General features: G+C 48.5%; 1 protein-coding gene across 4 annotated transcripts in view; it reads left to right on the top strand.

Annotated features, from left to right (window-relative positions):
- TBC1D9B (TBC1 domain family member 9B) overlaps positions 1-22,397 on the top strand; it is a 92,859-nt gene that overhangs the window by 59,638 nt on the left and 10,824 nt on the right. For all 4 annotated transcript variants that reach the window (XM_053298501.1, XM_053298503.1, XM_053298504.1 and 1 more), the window contains 2 exons: positions 11,698-11,935; positions 19,500-19,565. In XM_053298501.1, the coding sequence (XP_053154476.1) occupies positions 11,698-11,935; positions 19,500-19,565 (304 nt within the window). The remainder of the gene's footprint in view (positions 1-11,697; positions 11,936-19,499; positions 19,566-22,397) is intronic.

Genomic DNA, 22,397 nt, shown 5'->3' on the forward strand with positions numbered 1-22,397 from the left:
ATCTCTTCGACTGACGCCTCTCTACAGCTGAGATTGGCTGTGCCTCCTCCACGGGAGCTGTCATACTAAGCTCTGTTTCTTTTTCAACGTCCTGTGAGTTGGTCCCACTTGCCTCTGCAACTTTTTGCCTTTGAGGTAGCTGCACTCCCTCCTCCACTGTCACACTGCCTACCTCCTCATCCTCAGAGTCCGACAGCATGCCCATGACACTTGGCTGTCATCACATCTTGTGCCAGAGAATTCCACAGATTAATGATGTGCTGTGTGAAAAAGTACTTCCTTTTCTTGGTCCTAAATTTCCCGGCCTTCAGTTTCATGGGATGACACCTGGTTCTAGTGTTGTGAGAGAGGGATTAAAAATTATCTCTTTCCACTTTCTCTACTCCATGCATAATTTTATACACATCTATCATGTCTCCCCATAGTCACCTCTTTTCTAAACTAAAGAGCCCCAGATGCTATAACCTTGCCTTATTTAAAAAATGCTACAGGCCCCTAATCAGCTACTCTCTTCTGCACCTTTTCCAGTTCTACAATATCCTTCTTAAGATACGGTGACCAAAACTGTACATACATAGTACTCCAGATGTGGCCACGCCATAGCTTTGTATAAGGGCATAATAATACTAACATTTTTATTATCAATCCCCTTCCTAATGATCCCTAGCATAGAATTTGCCTCTTTCACAGCTGCCATGCACTGAACCAACACTTTCAACGAACTGTCCTGGTCAGTCACCAACAGCTCAGATCCAATCAGCATATACGCGAAGCTGGAGTTTTTGCCCCATTGTGCATCACTTCACACTTGCTTACATTGAATCGCATTTGTCATTTTGTCACCCACTCACTCAGTTTGGAGAGATCCTTTTGGAGCTCCTCACAGTATGCTTTGGATTTCATTACCCTAAATAATTTAGTGACACCTGCAAATCTGGCCACTTAGCTGCTTACCCCATCTTCTAGATCATTTATGAACAAGTTAAAGAGCACTGGTCCCAGTACCGATCCCCTTTTGCCCTGTAAAGAACGCCACTGATGGTGGTGGGATGGGGTGTGGCTGCAGCTGCAGGAAGAATTGGAGGGCAGCAAGGAGGGGAGAGTTCACCCTTTTACCTTTGAAAACAATGCTGCGTGGCAGGATGGGGGGGCAGCAAGCTCCTTCCAGCTCCCCTCCTTGCAAGTGACTACACGGGCCCATCTGCTGTGCAGCCTGTTTTTGGCCTTTCTCCGCATGTGGCGGTACCTTTCTCTTCTTTTTTGGTACATATTCCAACTGAGCTTCTATTATTGTGGTTTTGAATAAGTTCCATGCTTTCTGGAGTGATTTGATCCTCCTGGCTTTTTACCAGTCCCCTCATTTTTTAGAAGTTTCCTCTTCTGAAGTCGAACAGATCTGTGTTAGACTTCCTTGGCAATGCTCAACTTGCATATAAGCTGAATTGGATCATACTATGGTCACTGTTCCATAATGGTTCTGCAACTCTGACATCTCACACCAGGTCCTGGGCACCCCTCAGGATTAAGTCCAAGGTCAACTTCTTTCTGGTTGGTTCCACAACCAACTGTTCTGAAACACAATCATTTAGCATGTCTAGAAATTTGGCCTCTCTGTCATTACTTGAATGTGAATTTACCCAGTCTATGTGTGGGTAATTGAAGTGACCCATTATTACATCACTGTCTCTCTATGATGCCTCTCTGATTTGCTTCTCCAACTCCAGGTCACTCTTAGCATTTTGATCCAGAGGACGATAGCACGTCCCTAATAAAACATTTCAATCGTATTGTCACCCATAAGGATTCTGTGGAGGACTCTGATCCTCCTAGGTTTTTTAGCTTATTGGATTCTATCCCTTCAGTATACAGTGCTACGCCACCCGCAATTTGCCTCTCCCTGTCCTTTCTGTAGAGTTTGTATCCAGGAATAACAGTGTCCCACTGGTTCTCACCATTCCACCAAGTTTCCGTTATGCCCACTATATCTTTGTTTTCTTTAGCAACCAAGCACTCCAGCTTGCCCATCCTGGCTCGGAGGCTTCTGGCATTGGTATTTATTTATTTAACATATTTTTATACCACCCCAAACTTAGGGGATTTCTGGGTGGTTTATAATTAAAATCATTTAAAACATTAAAACAATTAAAATAATTTAAACATTAAAATTAGTAGCATTAGAGTAATTTAACACAAACATCTTCTATATATTTAATTCTCCTAGACATAACTGTCACTAATCTCATGTGTGGTAGCTCTCGTGAGAGTTTGTGAGCAGCTGCGGATAGGATAGCAACAAGGATGGGGGGGGTGGGGATAGGGATGGTGGCCACAGGAGGCGGCGGGCCACTCAGTGGGAAGAGGCGGCCACTGCCAGGAGTTGGCGGGTGGGCTGGAGCAGGTGGTGGGCCGGCTGGCCAGCTGGCCTGACAGCCAGAAAACATGGAGGGGTGAGAAGAGGTTGCGGGGGAGAAGTGGGCAGGCTGGTGTTGTGGGGGGATAAAAAGGCAGTGGTGGGTGGGCCGGCTGGAGGCACAGATGCTCTGTGCCTGGCCCAGCAGTTAAAAATTAAAACCATAAATCTAATTAAAAACCTGGGTGAATAAATGTATCTTCAGTGTCTTTTTAAAAGTTGCCAAAGATGGGGAGGCTCTTATTTTAACAAGGAGGTCATTCCAAAGTCCAGGGGCAACAATGGAGAAGGCCTGTTCCCGAGTAGCCATCAAACAAGTAGGCAGCAGCCGCAGACGAATCTTTCCAGATTATCTTAATGGGTGGTGGGGCTCATGGTGAAGACGACGTTATCTTAAATATTCAGGGCGTAAGCTGTTTAGGGCTTTATAGGTAATAACCAGCACCTTGTATTTTGCCCGGAAATGTATCGGCAGCCAGTATAGTTCTTTCAACACAGGAGTAATATGGTCTCTCCTTGATGACCCAGAGACCAACCTGGCCACCACATTCAGGACCAACGGAAGTTTCCGGACTATGTACAAAGGCAGCCCCACACAGAACACATTGCAGTAATCCAGCCTAGAAGTTACCAACATATGTACCACTGTTCTGAGGTTGCTTATCTCAAGAAACAGATGCAGCTGTCGTATCAGCTGAAGCTGATAAAAAGCACTTCTGGCCACCACCACAACCTTGGGACACCAGGGAGAGGTTCGGACCCAGAAGCACCCCCAGACTGTGTACCTGTTCCTTCCTGGGGAGCGTGACCCCATCCAGAACTGGCAAATCAAAATCGTATCCCGAGTTCCGACCCAGCACAATAAGTACCTCCATCTTATCTGGATTCAGCCTCAGTTTGTTATCTCTTATCCAGCCCATTACTGCCTCCAGGCAGGCATTTAGGGAGGTTATGCCTTCTCATGATGATATTGACATGGAAAAATAGATTTGGGTGTCATCAGCATATTGAAAACACCCTGCACTAAATCTCCTGATGATTTCTCGCAGCGGTTTCATGTAGATGTTAAACAGTATTGGAGACAAATGGAGCCCTGATGGATACCATGTAGACAGATTTTGAAGAACTAAATCTGAAGATGTCCACATCCTCCAGAGTCTCCAAGAGACACCATCTGGAATCTGCCTGTGAGGTAGGAGAGGAACCACTGCAAAGTAGTGCCTCCTATCCCCAATCCCCTCAGGCATTCCAGAAGGATACTATGGTCAATAGTATAGAAAGCCGCCGAGTATCAAATAGTATCAAAAGAACCAACAGAGTCAGACTCCTTCTGTCAATTCCCAATTGGAGATCATCCATCAGGCCAACCAAGACCGTCTCCACCCCATAGCCAACCCGAAAGCCAGTTTGAAATGGGTCTAGATAATCAGTTTCCTCCAAGACCGCCTGGAACTGGGAGGCCACCACCTTTTCAATCACCTTGCCCAACCATGGAAGGTTGGAGACTGGCCTGTAGTTGCTTAAATCTGAGGGATCCAAGGCAGGCTTCTTCAGAAGCAGTCTAATGATTGTCTCCTTAAAACAAGGAGGCAACCTGCCCTCCCTCAGAGAAGTATTTATAATCTCTACCAGGCCCTCTACAACAGCCTCCCTCTCAGATAGTATAAGCCATATTGAGCAAGGATCCAGAGGGCAGGTGGTAGGCCGCACCATTCCGAGCAACTTGTCCACATCCTCAGGAGTCACAAACTGAAACTGATCCAGGGTCATCACATAAGAGGAGCTGCTGGACACCTCGGCATCAGACTCTGTAACAATTGTGGAGTTTGAATCTAAGTCACCCCGAATACAAGAGATTTTGTCCACAAAACTCTTTAAAAATGTCACAGCGAGTAATTGTTGGTTCCAAGTACTGAATCAAGGGGAAGAGGGCACACATTAGCCCGTTCACAACCCTGAACAACTCTGCCAGACATGAACTTGCAGAAGCGATATGGGAGGAAAATAATCACTTCTTTGTCGCACGTATCGCCTCAGCATAGATCTTCAAATGCACTCTATTTATTTATTTTATTTATTGTTAAATTTATATACCACCTTTCATTAAAACAATCCCGAGGCAGTTTACAGCAAATCTGTCTGATTACTACATTACAACAGTCTTTTCCCACTTGCGTTCTAATGTGTACCTTGCCGCTTCAGCCCCCATAGTTTTTCCATATACCAAGGGACCACTTTTGAAGTGAGTCAGAGAGGACACTTAGGAGCGATCATGTCCACTGCCCTGGTGAGTTGATTATTCCAATTCTCCACCAGAGTGTCAACAGGGTCACCAGCAGGGCCAACACTAAATCCCTCCAAGGCTTCTTGGAATCCTATTGGATCCAATAACCTTCGCAGGCAGACCATCCTAATGGGCCCCCCACCCCTGTGGAGGTGGGGTGTGGTCATGAGTCCAACCTTAACCAGATTGTTAACTCCAAGTCTCTTACCTGGTGTTGTCATGTTCTATCTCCCTTACTGTCATTTGAACTTTTTGACCAGCTGTCTGTCTGCTTTACTCCTGGTTCTAATCTGTCCCCTTCTAGTTTATCCAAAACGTTCGCACCCTCACACCTTAGGGGATTTTACTTGCTGAACCAGATACTACTCTGTTCCTGTCTGCAATCCACTAGGCATCATCACTTTAAAAGCTGTTCTACATCCTTTTTTATTTTAAATGCCTGCAGTCTGGTTCAAATCTTGGTTCAAGTGGAGCCCGTCCCTTTTGTACAGACTTCACTTGCCCCAAAATGTATCCCAGTGTCTAACAAATCTAAACCCCTTCTCCTGGCACCACCATCTCATCCATGCATTGAGACCCTCAGCGTTACCTGTCTAACCGACCCTGTGTGTGGAACAGGTAGCACTTCAGAGAATGCAAACCTGGGGGTCTTTGACTTCAAATAGGCTACCTATTGAAACTATCTAAAAAACGGACAATAAACTCTCTAAATACTGTAAACAGCCAACAAAAACAGTATGAAGATAGAAGGTCAGCAGGAGAAGGGGCACTTCCCAGTGTATTGCACAGAGTGCCACATGTATGACTATTTGCCCCATGGGCAGAAGTCATGGGTGTGTGCTCGGTGCAAGGCGCTCCTGGCTCTCAGGGAACAAATCCATTCCCTTGAGACCAAGGTGGCGGATCTGGAGAAGCTCAGAGAGACAGAGAGGCATGTGGACAAGACCTTCAGGGATGTGATAGAGGCATCCCACTCCAGGGCTGGTAGCTCCTCTGCTGTCAGGGAGAATGAAGGTCTTGGGCAAGGAGGACATCGGTCTGAGAAAGAGGGAAATGCTCCTTTATAAGGGACTCCTTCCGTGGATGATGAGCCCATATCCTCTCGCACGGGATACTCCTCTGGGGGGTGGGGGCCTCCTTGTAGTGGGTGATTTGATCATTAGAGGGATAGAGAGATGGGTTTGTGACCCACGTGTTGACCGCACGGTGACTTGCTTGCCCGGTGCGAAGGTTGCAGACATCACGCAGCATCTAGACTGGCTCCTAGGCAGTGCTGGGGAGGAGACAGCTGTCATGGTGCACGTCGGCACCAACGATGTGGGGAAATGCAGTCGGGAGATCCTGGAAGCCAAATTTAGGCTGATAGGTAGCATTTTGAAGTCCAGGACCCCCAAGGTAGCATTCTCAGAAATGCTACCTGTTCCACGCGCAAGTACAGTGTGACAGGCAGAGCTGAGGGGTCTCAATGCGTGGATGAGACGTTGGTGCCGGGAGGAAGGGTTTAGATTTTTTAGGCACTGGGACACATTTTGGGGCAAGCAAGGCCTGTACAAAAGGGACAGGCTGCACTTGAACCAAGATGGAACCAGACTGCTGGTGCTTAAAATCAAAAAGGTTGCAGAGCAGCTTTTAAAATGACACCTGGGGAACAGCCGATGGGAGCTGGGCAGTATCCCGTTTGGCAAAAGCCATCCTTCATTAAAGTGTGAGGCTGCAAAGAATTCAGATAAAACAGCTGGGGATGGAGCAGAACCGCATAAAGAGCAGACGGGAGCCTGTGCCGGCAGGTCAAAGAGTCAAAAGAATAGCATACATCAGGGGAGAGATTCAGTGTATAGGTGCTTGTATGCCAATGCCAGAAGCCTCCGAGCCAAGATGGGTGAGCTGGAGTGCTTGGTTGCTAACGCAGAAATAGATATAGTGGGCATAACAGAAACATGGTGGAACAGTGAGAACCAGTGGGACACTGTTATCCCTGGGTATAAACTCTATAGAAAGGACAGGGAGGGGCACCTTGGAGGAGGGGTAGCACTGTATGTTAAAGAAGGGATAGAATCTAACAAGGTAGAAAACCTAGGTGGACTGGAGTCCTCCACAGAAACCCTGTGGGTGACTATACAAGGCCGGAAAGGGAATGTGCTACTGGGGGTGTGCTTTCGCCCTCCGGATCAAAATGCCGACAGTGCCTGGGAGTTGCAGGAGGAAATCAGGGAGGCGTCAAGGAGAGGCAAGGCTGTAACTATGGGTGACTTCAATTACCCACACATAGACTGGGTATATTCACATTCAGGTCAGGACAAAGAGGTCAAATTTCTAGATACGCTAAATGACTGTGCCCTAGAACAGTTGGTCATGGAACCGATCAGAGAGAAGGCAACCTTGGATCTAATTCAGAGTGACACCCAGGACCTGGTGCATGATGTCAGGGTCATCAACCCTTTAGGGAACAATGACCACAGTGCCATCAAATTCAGCATACATGCGGGGAGAGAATCACCAAGGACGTCTAACACGGACAGAAGAGGAAACTTCTCCAAAATGAGGAGTATGGTAAAAAGAAAGCTGAAAGGGAAAATCAGGAGAGTCACTTCACTCCAGAGTGCATGGAGTTTACTCAAAACCACAGTACTAGAAGCCCAGTTAGATTGTATACCCAAAAGGAGGAAAGGTTCCACTAAGTCCAGGAGGATGCCAGCATGGCTAACGGGTACCGTCAAGGAAGCCATAAAAGGGAAGAAGACTTCCTTCCGAAATTGGAAGGCCTGTCCAAACGAAGAGAACAGAAAGGAACACAAACTCTGGCAAAAGAAATGCAAGATGACAATAAGGGAGGCAAAAAGAGAGTTTGAGGAACATTTAGCCAAAAGTATCAAGGGGAATAACAAAAACTTCTTTAAGTACATCAGAAGCAGGAAACCTGCCAGGGAGGCAGTTGGACCATTAGACAATGAGGGAGTGAAAGGGATTATTAAGGAGGATTTGGAGGTTGCAGAGAAGCTGAATGAGTTCTTTGTGTCTGTTTTCACGGCAGAGGATACTGAGCATATACCTGTTCCTGAACCAGGCTTTTTAGGGATGGAGGCTAGAGAGCTGAGTCAGATAGAAGTGACAAGGGATGATGTTCTAAACTGTCTGGAAAAACTGAAAGCTAACAAATCACCAGGGCCGGATGGCATCCATCCAAGAGTCCTCAAAGAACTCAAATGTGAAATTGCCGACCTCCTTGCTAAAATATTTAACTTATCCCTGAAATCGGGCTCTGTACCAGAGGACTGGAGAGTAGCAAATGTAACACCGATTTTCAAAAAGGGATCCAGGGGCGATCCGGAAAATTACAGGCCGGTTAGCCTAACGTCCGTTCCAGGCAAATCGATAGAAAGCATCCTCAAGGATAAAATTGTAAAGCACCTAGAAGAACAGGCCCTGCTGGGAGTGAGCCAGCATGGCTTATACAAAGGTAAATCTTGCTTCACCAACCTTTTGGACTTCTTTGAGAGTGTCAACGAGTGTGTGGATCAAGGTGATCCAGTTGACATAATCTACCTAGACTTCCAAAAAGCTTTTGACAAAGTTCCTCATCAAAGACTCCTGAGGAAACGTAGCAGTCATGGGATAAGGGTCCAAGTACATGTGTGGATTGCTAACTGGTTGAAGGACAGGAAACAGAGGGTAGGTATAAATTGAGAGTTTTTAAAATGGAGGGAAGTAAGAAGTGGGATCCCCCAGGGATCTGTACTGGGACCGGTGCTTTTTAATCCTCTCTAATAAAAGGCTTGGTGTCCGTCCGTGGACAACCAAGCGTGTGTCCGTGCCTCCCTCGGCTGTTCTAAGCATGCGTGGAGCGCATGCGCAGAATGACCAAGTCAGAAACGGACACAGGCACCAGGCAGCCATCTTGGTTGCTTCGCCCGGCCGCGGAAAGGCCAGAAGCGGCCGCCACGAAGCCGGGGAAGAGGCGGCGGGGGAAAGGAAAGGCTGTGCTGCGCCCCCAAGGGACAACTGCTGGTGTCCTCATCCCTGGGGGGATGGGGAAGGGAGGGGGCGCTGTGCTGCACTCTCCCTTGCTGGGGAAGGGAGAGCCCGGTGGAAGGAGGTCCCAGCGGCTGGAGGGGAGGACGGAGCAGGCCGCCGCTCCTACCTTGCTCGCCCACTGCTGCGCGCCCCAGAGCAGAACAGGCAGCCCCTGCCTGCGGCTTGCCTTGCCGGCGCTCGCTGCTGCCAGGCACGGGTCTGCTGCGTGCTGCTCGCAGGCTCTGGCCAGCGGCCGCCTTCCATGGACCTTCCACGTGGGTCCTCCGGGAAGGAGGACGGAGGAGCAGCCGTCGCCGCGCCCTCCCTGCCGCCGCTCCTCACTGCTCCTGGCCTGCAGGCAGCAGCGGCTAGAGCAGGGTTGGCGGGACCAGCGGCGGCCGGCTGGAGAGCAAATCTGTAGAGGCCGCTTTTCCACAGGAGTCCCCCCCAAAGCGGTTTGCCTAGAGAACTCATCAGCAGAAGATCAGTGGCTCGCTGGCCCCAGGGGGCTCCCACTTCCAAAGACAAGCGCCTCTGGCAGACGGAACAAGGGAGAGGGGAGAGGGGGGGGAAAACCAAGAGAGAGGGAAGGGTAAATTAGAAAAGGGTGGAGGAAAACAAAGACAGAGAGAAAGAGAGAGAGAGAAGGAGAGACACAGACAGACAGCGAAAGACAAAACAAGGAATGAGGGAGGAGAGACAGAGAGAGGGAAAAGGAGAACAAGAAAAGGAAGGAAAGGAAGAGAGACGGGGGGGGAACCAATAGAAAGGAAGAATGCTTAAAGGGGGGGGGAGAAGCTAGCGCCCTTTGTTATAACGGGCTTTAAAATACTAGTTTATTCATAAATGATCTAGAAGCAGGATTAAGCAGTGATGTGGCCAAATTTGCAGATGATTCTAAACTCTTCCAGGTAGTGAAATCCAAAATGGACTGTGAGCAGCTCCAAAAGGATCTCTCCAAACTGGGGGAGTGGGCGACAAAATGGCAAATGAGATTCAATGTTAAAAAACCCCAACTTCAAGTATATGCTGATGGGATCCGAGCTGTCGGTGATGGACCAGGAGAGGGATCTTGGGGTCGTGGTGGACGGCTCGTTGAAAGTGACGACTCAATGTGCGGCAGCTGTGAAAAAGGCCAATTCCATGCTAGGGATCATTAGGAAGGGAATTGAAAATAAAACTGCTAACATTATAATGCCCTTATACAAAACTATGGTGCAACCACACTTGGAGTACTGCGTACAATTCTGGTCACCACATCTTAAAAAGGACATTGTTGAACTGGAGAAGGTACAGAAGAGGGCAACCAAGATGATCAGGGGCCCGGAACACCTTTCTTATGAGGCAAGACTACAACACCTGGGGCTTTTTAGTTTAGAAAAAAGACGACTGCGGGGTGACATGATAGAGGTCTATAAAATCATGCATGGTGTGGAGAAAGTGGAGATAAATTTTTCCCCTCTCACACAACACTAGAACCAGGGGTCACTCCATGAAATTGATTGCCAGGAGGTCTAGGACCAACAAATGGAAGTACTTTTTCACACAATGCGTGATCCACTTGTGGAACTCTCTGCCACAGGATGTGGTGACAGCCAACAACCTGGATGGCTTTAAGAGGAGTTTGGATGACTTAATGGAGGAGAGGTCTATCAATGGCTACTAGTCAGAGGGCTGTGGGCCACCTCCAGCCTCAAAGGCAGGATGCCTCTGAGTACCAGTTGCAGGGGAGTAATGGCAGGAGAGAGGGCACGCCCTCAACTCCTGCCTGTGGCTTCCAGCGGCATCTGGTGGGCCACTGGTTTGAAACAGGATGCTGGACTAGATGGTTCTTGGGCCTGATCCAGCAGGGCTGTTCTTATGTTCTTACCTAGCAGCCTAAATTTGGCTTCCAGGACCTCCCTACTGTATTTCTCAACATGGTTGGTGCCGACATGCACCACAACAGCTGTTTCCTCCCCAGCACTGCCTAAGAGCCTACCTAGATGCAGTGTGACGTCCGCAACCTTCGCATGAGACAGGCAAGCCACTGTGCGGTTTACACGTGTGTCACAAACCCACCTCTCTATGCCCCTAATGATCAAATCACCCACTACTAGGAGGCTCCCCACCCCCAGCCCCTGGTGGAGTATCTTCTGTGCAAGAAGATAAGGGGGCATCTCCCAAGGAAGAGGTCCCTGCTAAGGGAGCGTTTCCCTCTTCCTCAGACTGATGTCCTCCTTCCTTGAGACCTTGCTTCTCCTTGACAGCAGAGGCACCATCAGCCTGGGAGTGGGATGCCTCTATCACATCCCTGAGAGAAGCCATCTCCCACTTCCTCTCACCAAACAACTCTTTGTTGTCATTGCTTTTGAGGAGGACTGCACACGCACACAGTTGAAAAAAAGCTCTGTGTGTGGGCACACATCATATCCCTTTGTGTAAAGTGACAGAAAGCCATGAGATTTTATTTAGCAACTTACTGCAGTGCCACAGTTGGTATTGTCTGACCAGCTAAACTGCAAGGGTTCAAGAGCTGCAGGGTTTCAACCAGGGCCTATCAAGTCATCTGGTGAATTAAATGTATTCAATTATTAGTCACAGTATTAATATGAGTTGTCAATTATTGCCAAGGGCATTCAGTGACACAGTTCTAATGAAGGTTTCATTGCGAGGTTTCCAGGGCAGCAGAGCTGCCCAGTTTATTCCCAGACCTTCCATTCAGGTTACTGAAGTATTTTTGCCAGAATCGGCACTCCAAGTTAGTAGTATTCCGTATTGTTAAAATGAACTTCTCTCCACCTTCTCTCTATTTCATGTTGTGGAGTTGAGCGAAGGTCATGACTAAGCATAAAAATATTTTTTTTAAAAAAGCAGATTACACAGAGAGCAAAGCACTGATCAGCTCACAGTTGGATGTTTCTTGTTTTCCCTGCTGCAAGTCGTTGAAATGTCTTCAAGGCTGAAGGGTTGAATATGTCTCATCTGACCTGGTAATCCCTTCCCTTCACAGGCAAAACACCTGATGAGCTGCTACTGGGGCAATCACACTGCCGCTGCCCGTCGAGACCAGAGCCTGCCCTACTTAGAGCAGTACTGCATCAATGCAGAGCAGTTCAGAGAGTTATTTGCTTCTCTTACCCCTTGGTCTTGTGGCCCCCACACACCAGTGCTGGCAGAAAGAATGTTCCGACTCCTGGATGAGAACAGAGATGCATTAATTAACTTCAAGGAGTTTGCAACAGGGATGAGTAAGTGGCTTTTCTCAAGATTCAGTTTTACCATAGAATGTTAAGAGTTAGAAGGGACCTTCTTAGCATAGAATGTTAAGAGTTAGAAGGGAGTTCTTCTAGCCCACCCCACACTCAGAGCGGGAAACTGCTGCAGAATCCTCGACAGAGTTCCTCACTGCTTCGGTTTGAAAACCTCCAGGGAAGGAGAGTCCACCACTGCACAAGCAGACTGTCCCACTGTCAAATTCTTCCTAATGTCTAACCTGAATCTGCCTCCTTGTAACTTCAACCCATTGGCTCTTCTTCTGCCATCAGGAGGAGCATCATAGAACAAGTCTCCTCTATCTTCTATGTGACAGCCCTTTAGATATTTGAAGATGGCTAAAGTATCTCCCCTTAGTCTTCTCTTCTATAGGCTAACCATTTCCAGCCAATTTAACTGTTCCTGTGGTTCTTTTTTCCCCAGACCCTTCTCGGTTGTTGCTGACAGGGACATCTCTATGGGTTATTCCCTCTCACTAGCTCCAAGGCAGGACAGATCTGATTAGTTAGAAAAGATGGACACTCCCACCTGAGGCTGAGGAGGATAACCCCACTCCAGTTCTTCCTGTCCTCGCTCAGCTCCAGGCAACAATCCTTGTTTGTTAATGCTTTTTCCCTCAGATTCTGCTATTTTTCTCCTATTTCTCAACGTTTCTCTTCTAGTTTCCTTCCCGTTTGTATCTCCTAAGAAAACAAAAATAAAAACCCACTGTTGATTTTTCTGCCTTCTTCTTTGTCCCCACCCCCCACCTGTCCTTCCCCCATTGTATGGAGCTTGGTGCGCGGTACAGAAAAGTGCTGGTATCGCGAGGGACCCAACAGGAAGCCTTTGGTCCTGGCAAGTCAAGGCAGCTTGGCGGTGCTTCTCCAGAGGGTCCAGTGCCTCCTCCTCTGCCCGTGACTCCCCCGACATCGCCCTGAGGCTGCACACTGAAAGTTTTTCAAGCGGTCACGGCTGCAGATCACCTGCCCATACCTCTCCGGGGCACAGTATCAGCAACGGCCACTTCAGAGCCACCCATGCCGTTCGCTACTGGGCCAGCCGCGAGTCTCCTGCCACCAGGCCGTGAGACCCGCTCCTCTGCGGCCCACCGCAATCGTCCAGGGCTTCAAACGACCACGGAGGACAACCCTTGCGACAGGTCGTATTTGCTCAAGCCCCCCTGGCAAAACCACCTCGCTCTTCTGCAGAAATCATGGCATACCTACATACATACATAATATTTATTCGGTCCTTGACCAGCAGTTTTACAAATAACAGACATTACAAACATAAACTAAACATTAGAACGTGTTTTGCAAAGAATATAACAGTATTTAGCCACTATAGCCGCTCTAGCGGCGACTTTTGAGTGGGAGAGTAAGAAAATGGTGGCCACACAGAAAACAGTGCAAAAAACTGATAAAGGTGCCATTCTGCGTCGGAAGGAGGATATAGGGCAACAGCAGTCAGAGCCTTCCGCACAGCCCTCATCATCAAGGGAGGGTGCGGGGAGTGTGCATGGACAACATGTTTCTAAGGGGAACACTCCAGCTGCAATGGGGGCTCAGGATAATCTGGACCAAGGCGCCTCCCTTACCCTTCCTAAGACGGTGCCCCCAGAATGGCAGGTCTGGTTCCGAAATGCAATTGTGGACGCTATCTACCAAATTAGGCCCCCTAAAAAGGATAAAAAGAGATCCAAAAAGAGGAAAGGAGCTAGTTCATCCTCTGATACCTCCTCCTCAAATGAGGCAGTCATCCCACCTCCTAGGAAGGCAAAGTCTAAGCAGAGGTATTCAAAGAGTCACAAGTCTCCAAAGACTAAACGGAGTGGATCCCCTCATTCATCTGACATTTCTGACCAAGACTCTGGGGACCCTAAGCCTTCCAACCCTAGGTCTATACTCCCCTCAAAGAAGCGTTCTGCTGTTCTTACATCTGGTGAACTGGACTCTGATGTAGAGGTCTCACACAGGTCCGGGAATATGGACCAGGACCAGGACCCCCTCCCTGATAAGGAGGAGGGAGAGTGGTCAGGAGGGGAGGAGAGTGAAATGTCTACTGTCTCTCAATGTTTATTTGTTGCAGAGAATTTCAATCCTCTCATGTCCCGGGTTCTTAAGACGATAGGTCTCCAGGCAAAGGCGGCCACTGAACCTAGTCTGTCTGATAAGGGCGATCTAGTATTTCCTAGATCTAAACCAAAGGAAATGCTGTTGCTTATACCTGATTTGTTTGTGGAAGTAGTTAAACAAGAGTGGCTCCTTCCAGCATCTAATAGAAAACCAAAGTTTACTACTAACCGTTTTTACTCTTTTGAGCAGGAGGCTTCCAATTTGTTACAGACTCCTAACACGGACGCCCCAATCGCACAACTGGTGTTGGGTTCTCTCGTCCCTAGGGACGGTGAAGTGGCGCTAAAGGATCCTGCAGATAAGAAAGCAGAGTTGGCATTCAAGCAAGCCCATGACAACTCCTCTTTTGTTATGCGAGCAGCTGCAATGGCATCTATGGTGGCACGGGCCTCGCTCCTATGGCTCGATTACCTCCTCAGTGAGCCCTCTCCTGAACCTGTCAAGCTGCGTCAGCAATTGGTTAAGCTGCAGAAAGCCCAGGCCTTCATCGCAGACTCCACGCTGGGCTCTATCGGGTTCTGCTCCCGTGTTTCTGCGGATTCGGTTCTTGGATGCAGACACTTATGACTTAAAAACTGACAGGTGGACAACACCTCTAAAAATAACCTGACGGCAGTTCCTTTTGACACCACCAAGCTTTTTGGGGAGGCTGCATTAAAGGACATTCTTGTCAAATCAAAATATAAGAAAAAGACTATGCCATTAGCAATTCGCAGTCCGGACCGTTCCTTCTTCAAGCAGAATTTTTAATAGTTCCAGCCTTTTCGGGGTTACCTTCGCTTCAGGGGACGAGACAGACACCAGAGGCCACAGAGGTGCCTGGAATCGGCAGTGCTTTTCCTACAGGCGTTTCGGGGGCTCCACACAGCAGTGAATGCAACCCAAACAACAGAAACCTCAACAATGACTTGGGGGTAACCAGGCTGGGAGATTGACTAAAAAAATTTCTGCACGCCTGGGAATCTTCCACAACAGACAGTAGAGTTTTAAAGATCATACAATATGGATACAAGATAGAGTTAGACGCCCTCTCTCCCGACAGGTTCCTTCCAACGCCGAAATCTTGCTCTTTTCAAAACATTTGGAGATGTTATAAGCAATTCGTCATCTGTTGGAAATTGGGGCAGTGGAACCAGTTCCCAGACGCCAGGAGGGAGGGGGCACCTTTTCTATCTTGTTTACCATCCCAAAAAAGGACAGAACAAGGAGGGCAGTCCTCAAACTAAAATTTTTGAACAGATGGGTCAGGAGAGAGCGATTTTGTATGGAGACCTTAAAGTCAGTGTCAGAGACCCTGCATCACTTGGACATCCATAGACCTGAAGGAGGCTTACCTGCACCTGCCCATACATCCAGAAAGTCGCAGGTTCCTTTGCCTCAGATAAGCAGGTCTCCATTATCAGTACTCCGCTCTTCCTTTCGGACTTTCTTCCACACCACCTGTCTTCACAAAGGTGTTGGCCCCCCAGTGGCTTATTTACGGTTCCGTGGCATTCTGATATTTGCATATTTGGATGACCTGCTTGTTCAATCGAGTTCAGTACAGGAAGCAGAACTGGATCTGAAAACTACCTTGGCCACACTGGAACAACATGGTTTTCTAATAAACCACGATAAGAGCCACTTGACACCCACTCACAGACTTCAACATCTGGGCGTGCTGATTGATACATAAAGAGACCGCCTATTCCTGCCTCAGGACTGCTTGATAACCCTGACCTCAGAAGTAACACAAGCACTGTCATGCCTGAGGGTTCCTCTCACCAGGTTATTGAGTCTAATGGTTGCTTCTCTCAAGGTGGTCCCATGGGCGCTCTTCCACTTACGAGCCCTCCAGTGGTTCTTGCTGCCCCACCAGGCATCCATTGCAAACAAAAGCATAATGCTTCTGACCTTTCCCGAACAGCTCCGCACTTCCCTTTGGTGGTGGCTATCCCCAAGCAAATTGATCCGGTGAAAGCACTTCTTAGTGGCTCATAGTGATGACCACTAAGGCTCATAGTGATGACTGACACCAGCAACAGGGGCTGGGGGGCCCATTGTCTTCACTCTCTGCTCAGGGACTGTGGGGTCCCCTAGAAAGATGTCACAGCATAAATTGGAGGGAGCTTCATGCCATTCGGCTGGCACTGGAGGTTTTTCAACAGGTTGTCAGAGGAAAACACATCCTGATCAAGACCGACAACACCACGGCAAAGGCCCATGTTAATCGGCAAGGGGGCACTCACTCCAGGTCCCTCCATCAAGAGGTGATTGCCCTTCTTTCTTGGGTGGAAAACAACATCAGCTTACTGACAACGCACTATGTAAAAAGGGAGTTGAATCTGATTGCGGACTGGCTAAGCAGAGAGGACCTTCATCCTGGGGAGTGGTCCCTAAACCTGCTTGTGTTTGCCCAAATTGCGCAGAGGATAGCGCATCCTGTCATGGATCTCTTCGCAACTCCAGAAAATGCAAAAACCCAAAAGTTCATGACCCGCTTCCCTTGCTGAGGGGCAACCGCGGTCAGTGCTCTCTCCAGTCTGTGGCCTCTGGGGCTCCTTTACGCTTACTCCCTGATGCCACTGCTCACCAGAGTCCTAAGGAGGGTGCGTCTTCTGCGGTCAACCATAATCCTGATAGCACCAACATGGCCCAGGAGGCCTTGGTTAACCGAGCTGGTCCAGCTGGTGACGGAGCCACCGTGGGAACTGCCAGTTCTGCCAGATCTGCTCACTCAAGGTCCAGTTTGGCATCCCAACCCGAGCTGGTTACGGCTTGCCGCCTGGAGACTGAGCAGCGAGTCTTGAGTGAGCACGGCTACTCCAAGGGGGTCCTCAGTACCTTGTTGGCATCCCGCAAACCCTCCATGAATCGCATTTACCAATGTACTTCTGGGCTTTTCTACGGTGGTCAGCTTACCATTCGGTGCCCAGGGATGCTGCCACATTGAGCAATCTCCTTCCATTTCTTCAAGATGGTTTGGAGCAAGGACTAAAGCCCAATACATTGAAGCGCCAAGCAGCATCTCTAATAAGCCTGATTTCTGGCTCTCCAAAAGCAGGTGGCAAGACTACTCTCACCTCAAAAGATTCCTGTGCGGAGCTACGCTCTTGTCACCACTGACTGTACATAGATTCCCGACTTGGGACCTACACATAGTCATGAGGGCGTTACAACTTCCCCCTGTTTGAGCCTATCTCCACAATTCCCATCAGAATTTTGTCTTTCAAATTGGCCTTCCTGCTGGCCATAACTTCTGCCAGGCGCATCTCAGAGTTCTGAGCATTACCCGTGAACAAGTCTTTCTGCATTTTTGAAAAGGATACTGTCAAGTTGTTTCCAGATCCTTCCTTTCGCCCCAAGGTCATGTCAGTTTTCCACCAGGCGCAGGATGTTTTTCTTCCATCCTTTTGTCCTCGTCCAGTTCAGTCCACAACAAAGAGAAACTGTGGCACAAGCTGTATGTGTGACGCTGCCTGAAGAGATACGTAGAGAGATCGTCCTCCTTCTGGACTACAGATACAATGTTTGTTTCGTTCCACCCACGATCCATGGGGTCGGCATCTCGTCAGCGACAATTGCTAAGTGGATCAGGGCCTGCATCATCAGAGGTTCAGCGTCTGAGGCCACCTTCCCATATTACTGCACATTCCACTCAGGCAGCAGCTGCTTTGTTGATGTTTTCCACCAATGCCCAGGACATAAGTGGCTACCTGATCCACTCCTTCCACCTTTACCAAACACTACAGGATCGACCCTCATTCCACCATCCAAGCTTCTTTTGGCAGGAGGGTGTTACAGCAGGTGCTTCCTACAGATTAGGCAAGTGAGCTCCCGCCCAGGTTGGCCAAGCTGTGGTATGGCCCATAGAAATGTCTCTTGTCAGCAACAACCGAGAACGGAGCATTGGTTCACTCACCATGAAGGCTTCTTCTGGTTGGTGCTGACAGGGACATCTCGGCCCGCCCAGTCTTGGCGCACTTGCCTGGCCCTACTTGAAGTCACCTTCTAGAATCTCGGGAGCTTTCTCGCCTATGAGCTCGCTCCTAGTTTTCTCTGATGAATAGTGTACAGCTTCCTGTGTTTTTCTCTTTTTTGTGTGCCTGTTACCATTATGTTCTATACTGAAACTGTGTGTTTATTTTTCCTTACGTACTCTCAGCCCGAAAGAACTGGGGCGAGGTTATCCCCCTCAGCCTCAGGTGGGCATGTCCATCTTTTCTAACTAATCAGATCTGTCCTGCCTTGGAATTAGTGAGAGGGGATAACCCATAGAGATGTCCCTGTCAGCACCAACCAGAAGAAGCCTTCATGGTGAGTGAACCAATGCTCCGTTCTCCCATCTTTGTTGGCCTCCTCTAAACTTGTTTCAGTTATCAATCCCCTCCTTAAAATGATTGCCCAGAACTGGACACAGTATTCCAAGTGAGTTGGAATGTTGAAACAGAAGTTCTTGCTTTGACAGCCCCCACATTTTGTCCTGTGCACTAGTCAATAGACAGACAGTGACCCAAGTAAAAGTTTGGTTTGCATCCTTAGAAGAAGTTTGCTTCATTCTCAGTGGCGGAGCCAGACCATGAGTGGCCCGTGCCCATCCGCCATGGCGGCCCCGCTCACTATGCCCCCTCATCTCACGTCAAACACAGAGGGCTAGCCAGGCCCCCGTGTCAGATGCAGGGGGCATGGTCTGGCTCCCGAATGGGGCCGCGCAGCCCCATTCAGGAGTTAAGAGTTAGGCTGGTGCTGCATTCATAGCGTGGCCAGGAGCAGCTCTTCCCTGCCTTAAAGGCAGGGGTGAGCCGCTTCTGGCCGCGTTGCAAACGCAGTGTTGGCCGTCCAACTTCCTAACAGGGCCACGCGGCCTCGGATCTTGGGGGGGGGGGCGTCAGGGCCGCGAGGCACGGCCCCTGATGGGAGGTGGCCCGGGTTCTTTGAACCAGTTTGCCCAATGGTGGCTCCGCCCCTGTGCATTCTCATTAGGCCAACTTATTCACCCTTCCCTGTGGAGTAGGACACAAATCGCAGAGCAATTCTCATGATGTAGTTGTTATTCAGAATTAGTGTCCATAGGTTCTAATGGTGTCTCATTGCTTATATAAGATTTAAATCTGACCGGCAGAAGCTTGAACTGAGGCAGTCCATTTTGTAGGTTCAAGAACCATATCCAGAGTGGCCTTGGGCAAGTCACTGTCTCCTCAGCCTCTGTTCCTCAGCTGTAAAATTAGATTAGTGATCTGCCTCGCACTACTGTTGTGAAGGGAAAGCTCTGTGCATGCAGAAATTGAACACTGAGGGGAACTGATGGGAGCAGCTTCAGCTGCTAAATTTCTGCATGTCAGAAAGCTGTTAAAGGAAAAAGAACCAGGGAAAACTTAGCAACTCTAGCAGTAATTCTTAATGCAAAGTGTTTCTTTTTTCTCTTCCTCCCTATTCCTGACAGGTGGAATGTATCATGGTGATCTGACAGAGAAGCTAAAACTCCTTTACAAACTACATCTACCTCCAGGTGATTGACTTCTTCAGATCGCTGTTAATGGTCATTTAATGTTGTACATTAGTGTAGTGATCAGACACCCCTCCCTCTAAAGAGTTAATGGGAAGTGAACCCTGTCTTGACAGTCTGGTGAACTCCAGGGCTCAGCCAATCAGCACTCCAGGTGGGTGGGACCTAGAGAGCTATTGCCAGGGGAAAAAAGAGGTCTTTGTTAGAAGAAACTAGGTGGGAGGTACATAGGAGGACATGTGGCCATGGAAGTTGGCTGCAGGAGGATGACTGCAGCTCTTGGAAGATAGAACTGCAGGGGCTCGATTCTCACCCAGAGTTTGGTGAGTTCGAAGAAAAAGGAAGCCAAGGCTAGTGGCTTCAGAAGCCTAGGGTAGGAGAAAGTGGTTTAGTAAGAGTTTGCATTAGGATTTATATTTCTTTGGTGTGTGTGCTTTTGCATATTCCTGATACTGTTCTATTATTGTTTACCTGTAACGTAATTAAAATAAGTAACATTAGCCTACGCCCATCCTACCTAGGGCATTGCAAAAGTCCCTATAAACATTGAAGTGTGCATTAAGACAACCTATTTTTGTAACCTACAAAGTTTTTTTAAATGTATATTTAAAAGGTGGGGCGAAGCGGGGGGTTTCTCTGGTGCAAACATGTCCTCAAACATTCACCAGCTGTCAGTTTTCTCACCACGTGTAGGCTTGCACAGGGAAAGGTTTTGTACTTATCCAATAGCAAAATAAAGAGAGTTTTCCCTGGGATTCTACCACAAGGCCAGGGAGGTTCCAGCTCTGTCGATAAGAGGAGTGGTGGTGGCAGCATTTTGAAGCTACCGATAATACAGAATAGTTTTAGAAGAAGTCTAGCTAGGCAGCTCAAGCAGGGATGATTCAGCATTTCTTTTCCTCACATGAGTTTGCTCTGAGACAAAGGTTTTAATCCACTACAACTAGTTGTTGAGACTGTGTATAGTTTTTTTTTCAAATTCATTAGGCTTACAAAATGCTCTGTCCACTGACACATCATTTACCTAAGGTAGGTAAAGGTAAAATGTGCCGTTGAGTCAGTGTCAACTCCTGACGCCCACAGAGCCCTGTGGTTTGTCTTTGGTACCAACCTATAATTCTCCAGAGTGGTGGCTTATGAAATGCTCTGAGGGAACATGATGTAAATGAAAGGCTGATTTATCATGCCCAGATGTTTTAAGCTACATTGAGATACAGCTTTAAATTAGGGTTATTAGGCCTGCAAGTTTAACTGTACTTGATTGGTGTAGTTATCCATTGAAATCATTAATCTGTGATTTCCCCTCTCTGGCTAATCTGTAGGGCTCCAGACTTTTAAGATCATTAGGCTGCACCTCTGTACAAGTTCTCTCCTCACTGCACCATTTCAAATGCTTTTCTGAGCAGCCTTGAAGTTTTTGTCAGTAGCCCACTGTGGTGGTGTAGCAGGGAAGCAGGCTGCCTAGGGAGCAAGGGGCTGTTAGTTTGAATCCTGGCCGGTGTGCTTCCCAGACTGTGACTAGTAAATATATATTTGTAGTCCCCTATATCGGGTAGCAGCGATATAGGAAGGTGCTGGAGACAGATGCTCATTTCAGTGACAACAGCAAAGGCATCATCTCATACTGCACGGGAGGAAGACAATGGTAAACTACTCCTGTATTCTACCAAGAAAACCACATGGTTCTGTGGTTGCCAGGAGTCGGCAACGACTCGATGGCACAAGCTTTCCTTTCCTTTGGGATGTTACTTCTGTGATTCTTCACTGCAAGTCTTTCTTTTAAATGCCTCCTCCTGCTTTTTTGTAAACATAGGATGGGTCTGCTAATATACCATATTTTTGCACCAAGAACCGATAAGTGCCTGTATCTGTTTAGAGCCTGCAGTTTTGAGTAGTTCTTGTTAAAAATGAATTAGCCCACACCAAACTGCTCTCCACACCCTGCCTTGCCTTACCGCCTCCTCTTCCTGGACCTTTTAATACACACACACATACACACACACACACACACACACACACACAGACACCCTTGCTCGCTGTTTCAGGGAGAGCTGGGGATGCCATGTATGCTCTCAAGAGCCTGCCTTGTTGGGAATTCCCAGCAGGCTCTTGGAGCAAGTAAGTGTAAAGGATGCACTCAAGGCCGTTCCTAGGAATGTGCAGGGCTGGGGGCAAGTGGTACTCCCCATCAGCCACACTCCACAGCCACTCCTCCCCCCCCACCCCACCCCACACACTGCTGAGTAGCCAACCTGCTGCAGCACTACAGAGTTCCATTGTCTCCCTTTTCATTTGAGCAACGAGAGAGGTGAGAGATGACTGTACTTCCCAGTGCCATGCGAGCTGTATACTAAATGGAGAGTTGTGCCTACGTCCAGATTAGGCATTGGAGTGCAGGTGCACATCTCATTTAGTAGCCAGCTCATGCGGCGCTGGGAAGTTTGGTTGCCTCTCTCGTCACTCAGTGAGGAGAGAGGCAATGAACTCCTTAGTGCTGCTGCAGTCTTTTAGATACTAAGGGGGGCGGGGAAGTGTCCATGAAGGAGGAGTGTGGCTGAGGGGGTATTGCTAGACAGCCCACAACCTTTCAAGTTCCCACTCCCTCCTTTTCTGTTTGTAAAAAGCTGTAGAACCTGTGGGTTCTTGGTGCAGAAATACAGTAATAGAAATAGTAGAGTAGAAAAGGTGACCTGAACATCTATATATTTAATTCTCTTGGGTGTGCCTTTCGAACGTGCGACCCGGCAGCCCAGCTGATTGGCTGGGCTGCGGGGGCGCCTGATTGGGTAAGGCGCACCCAAGAGAAAGCGGTGGCGGCGGCCATGGCCAGGGAGC

Source organism: Hemicordylus capensis, chromosome 2 (genome assembly GCF_027244095.1).
Source record: "Hemicordylus capensis ecotype Gifberg chromosome 2, rHemCap1.1.pri, whole genome shotgun sequence".
NCBI lineage: Eukaryota > Metazoa > Chordata > Lepidosauria > Squamata > Cordylidae > Hemicordylus > Hemicordylus capensis.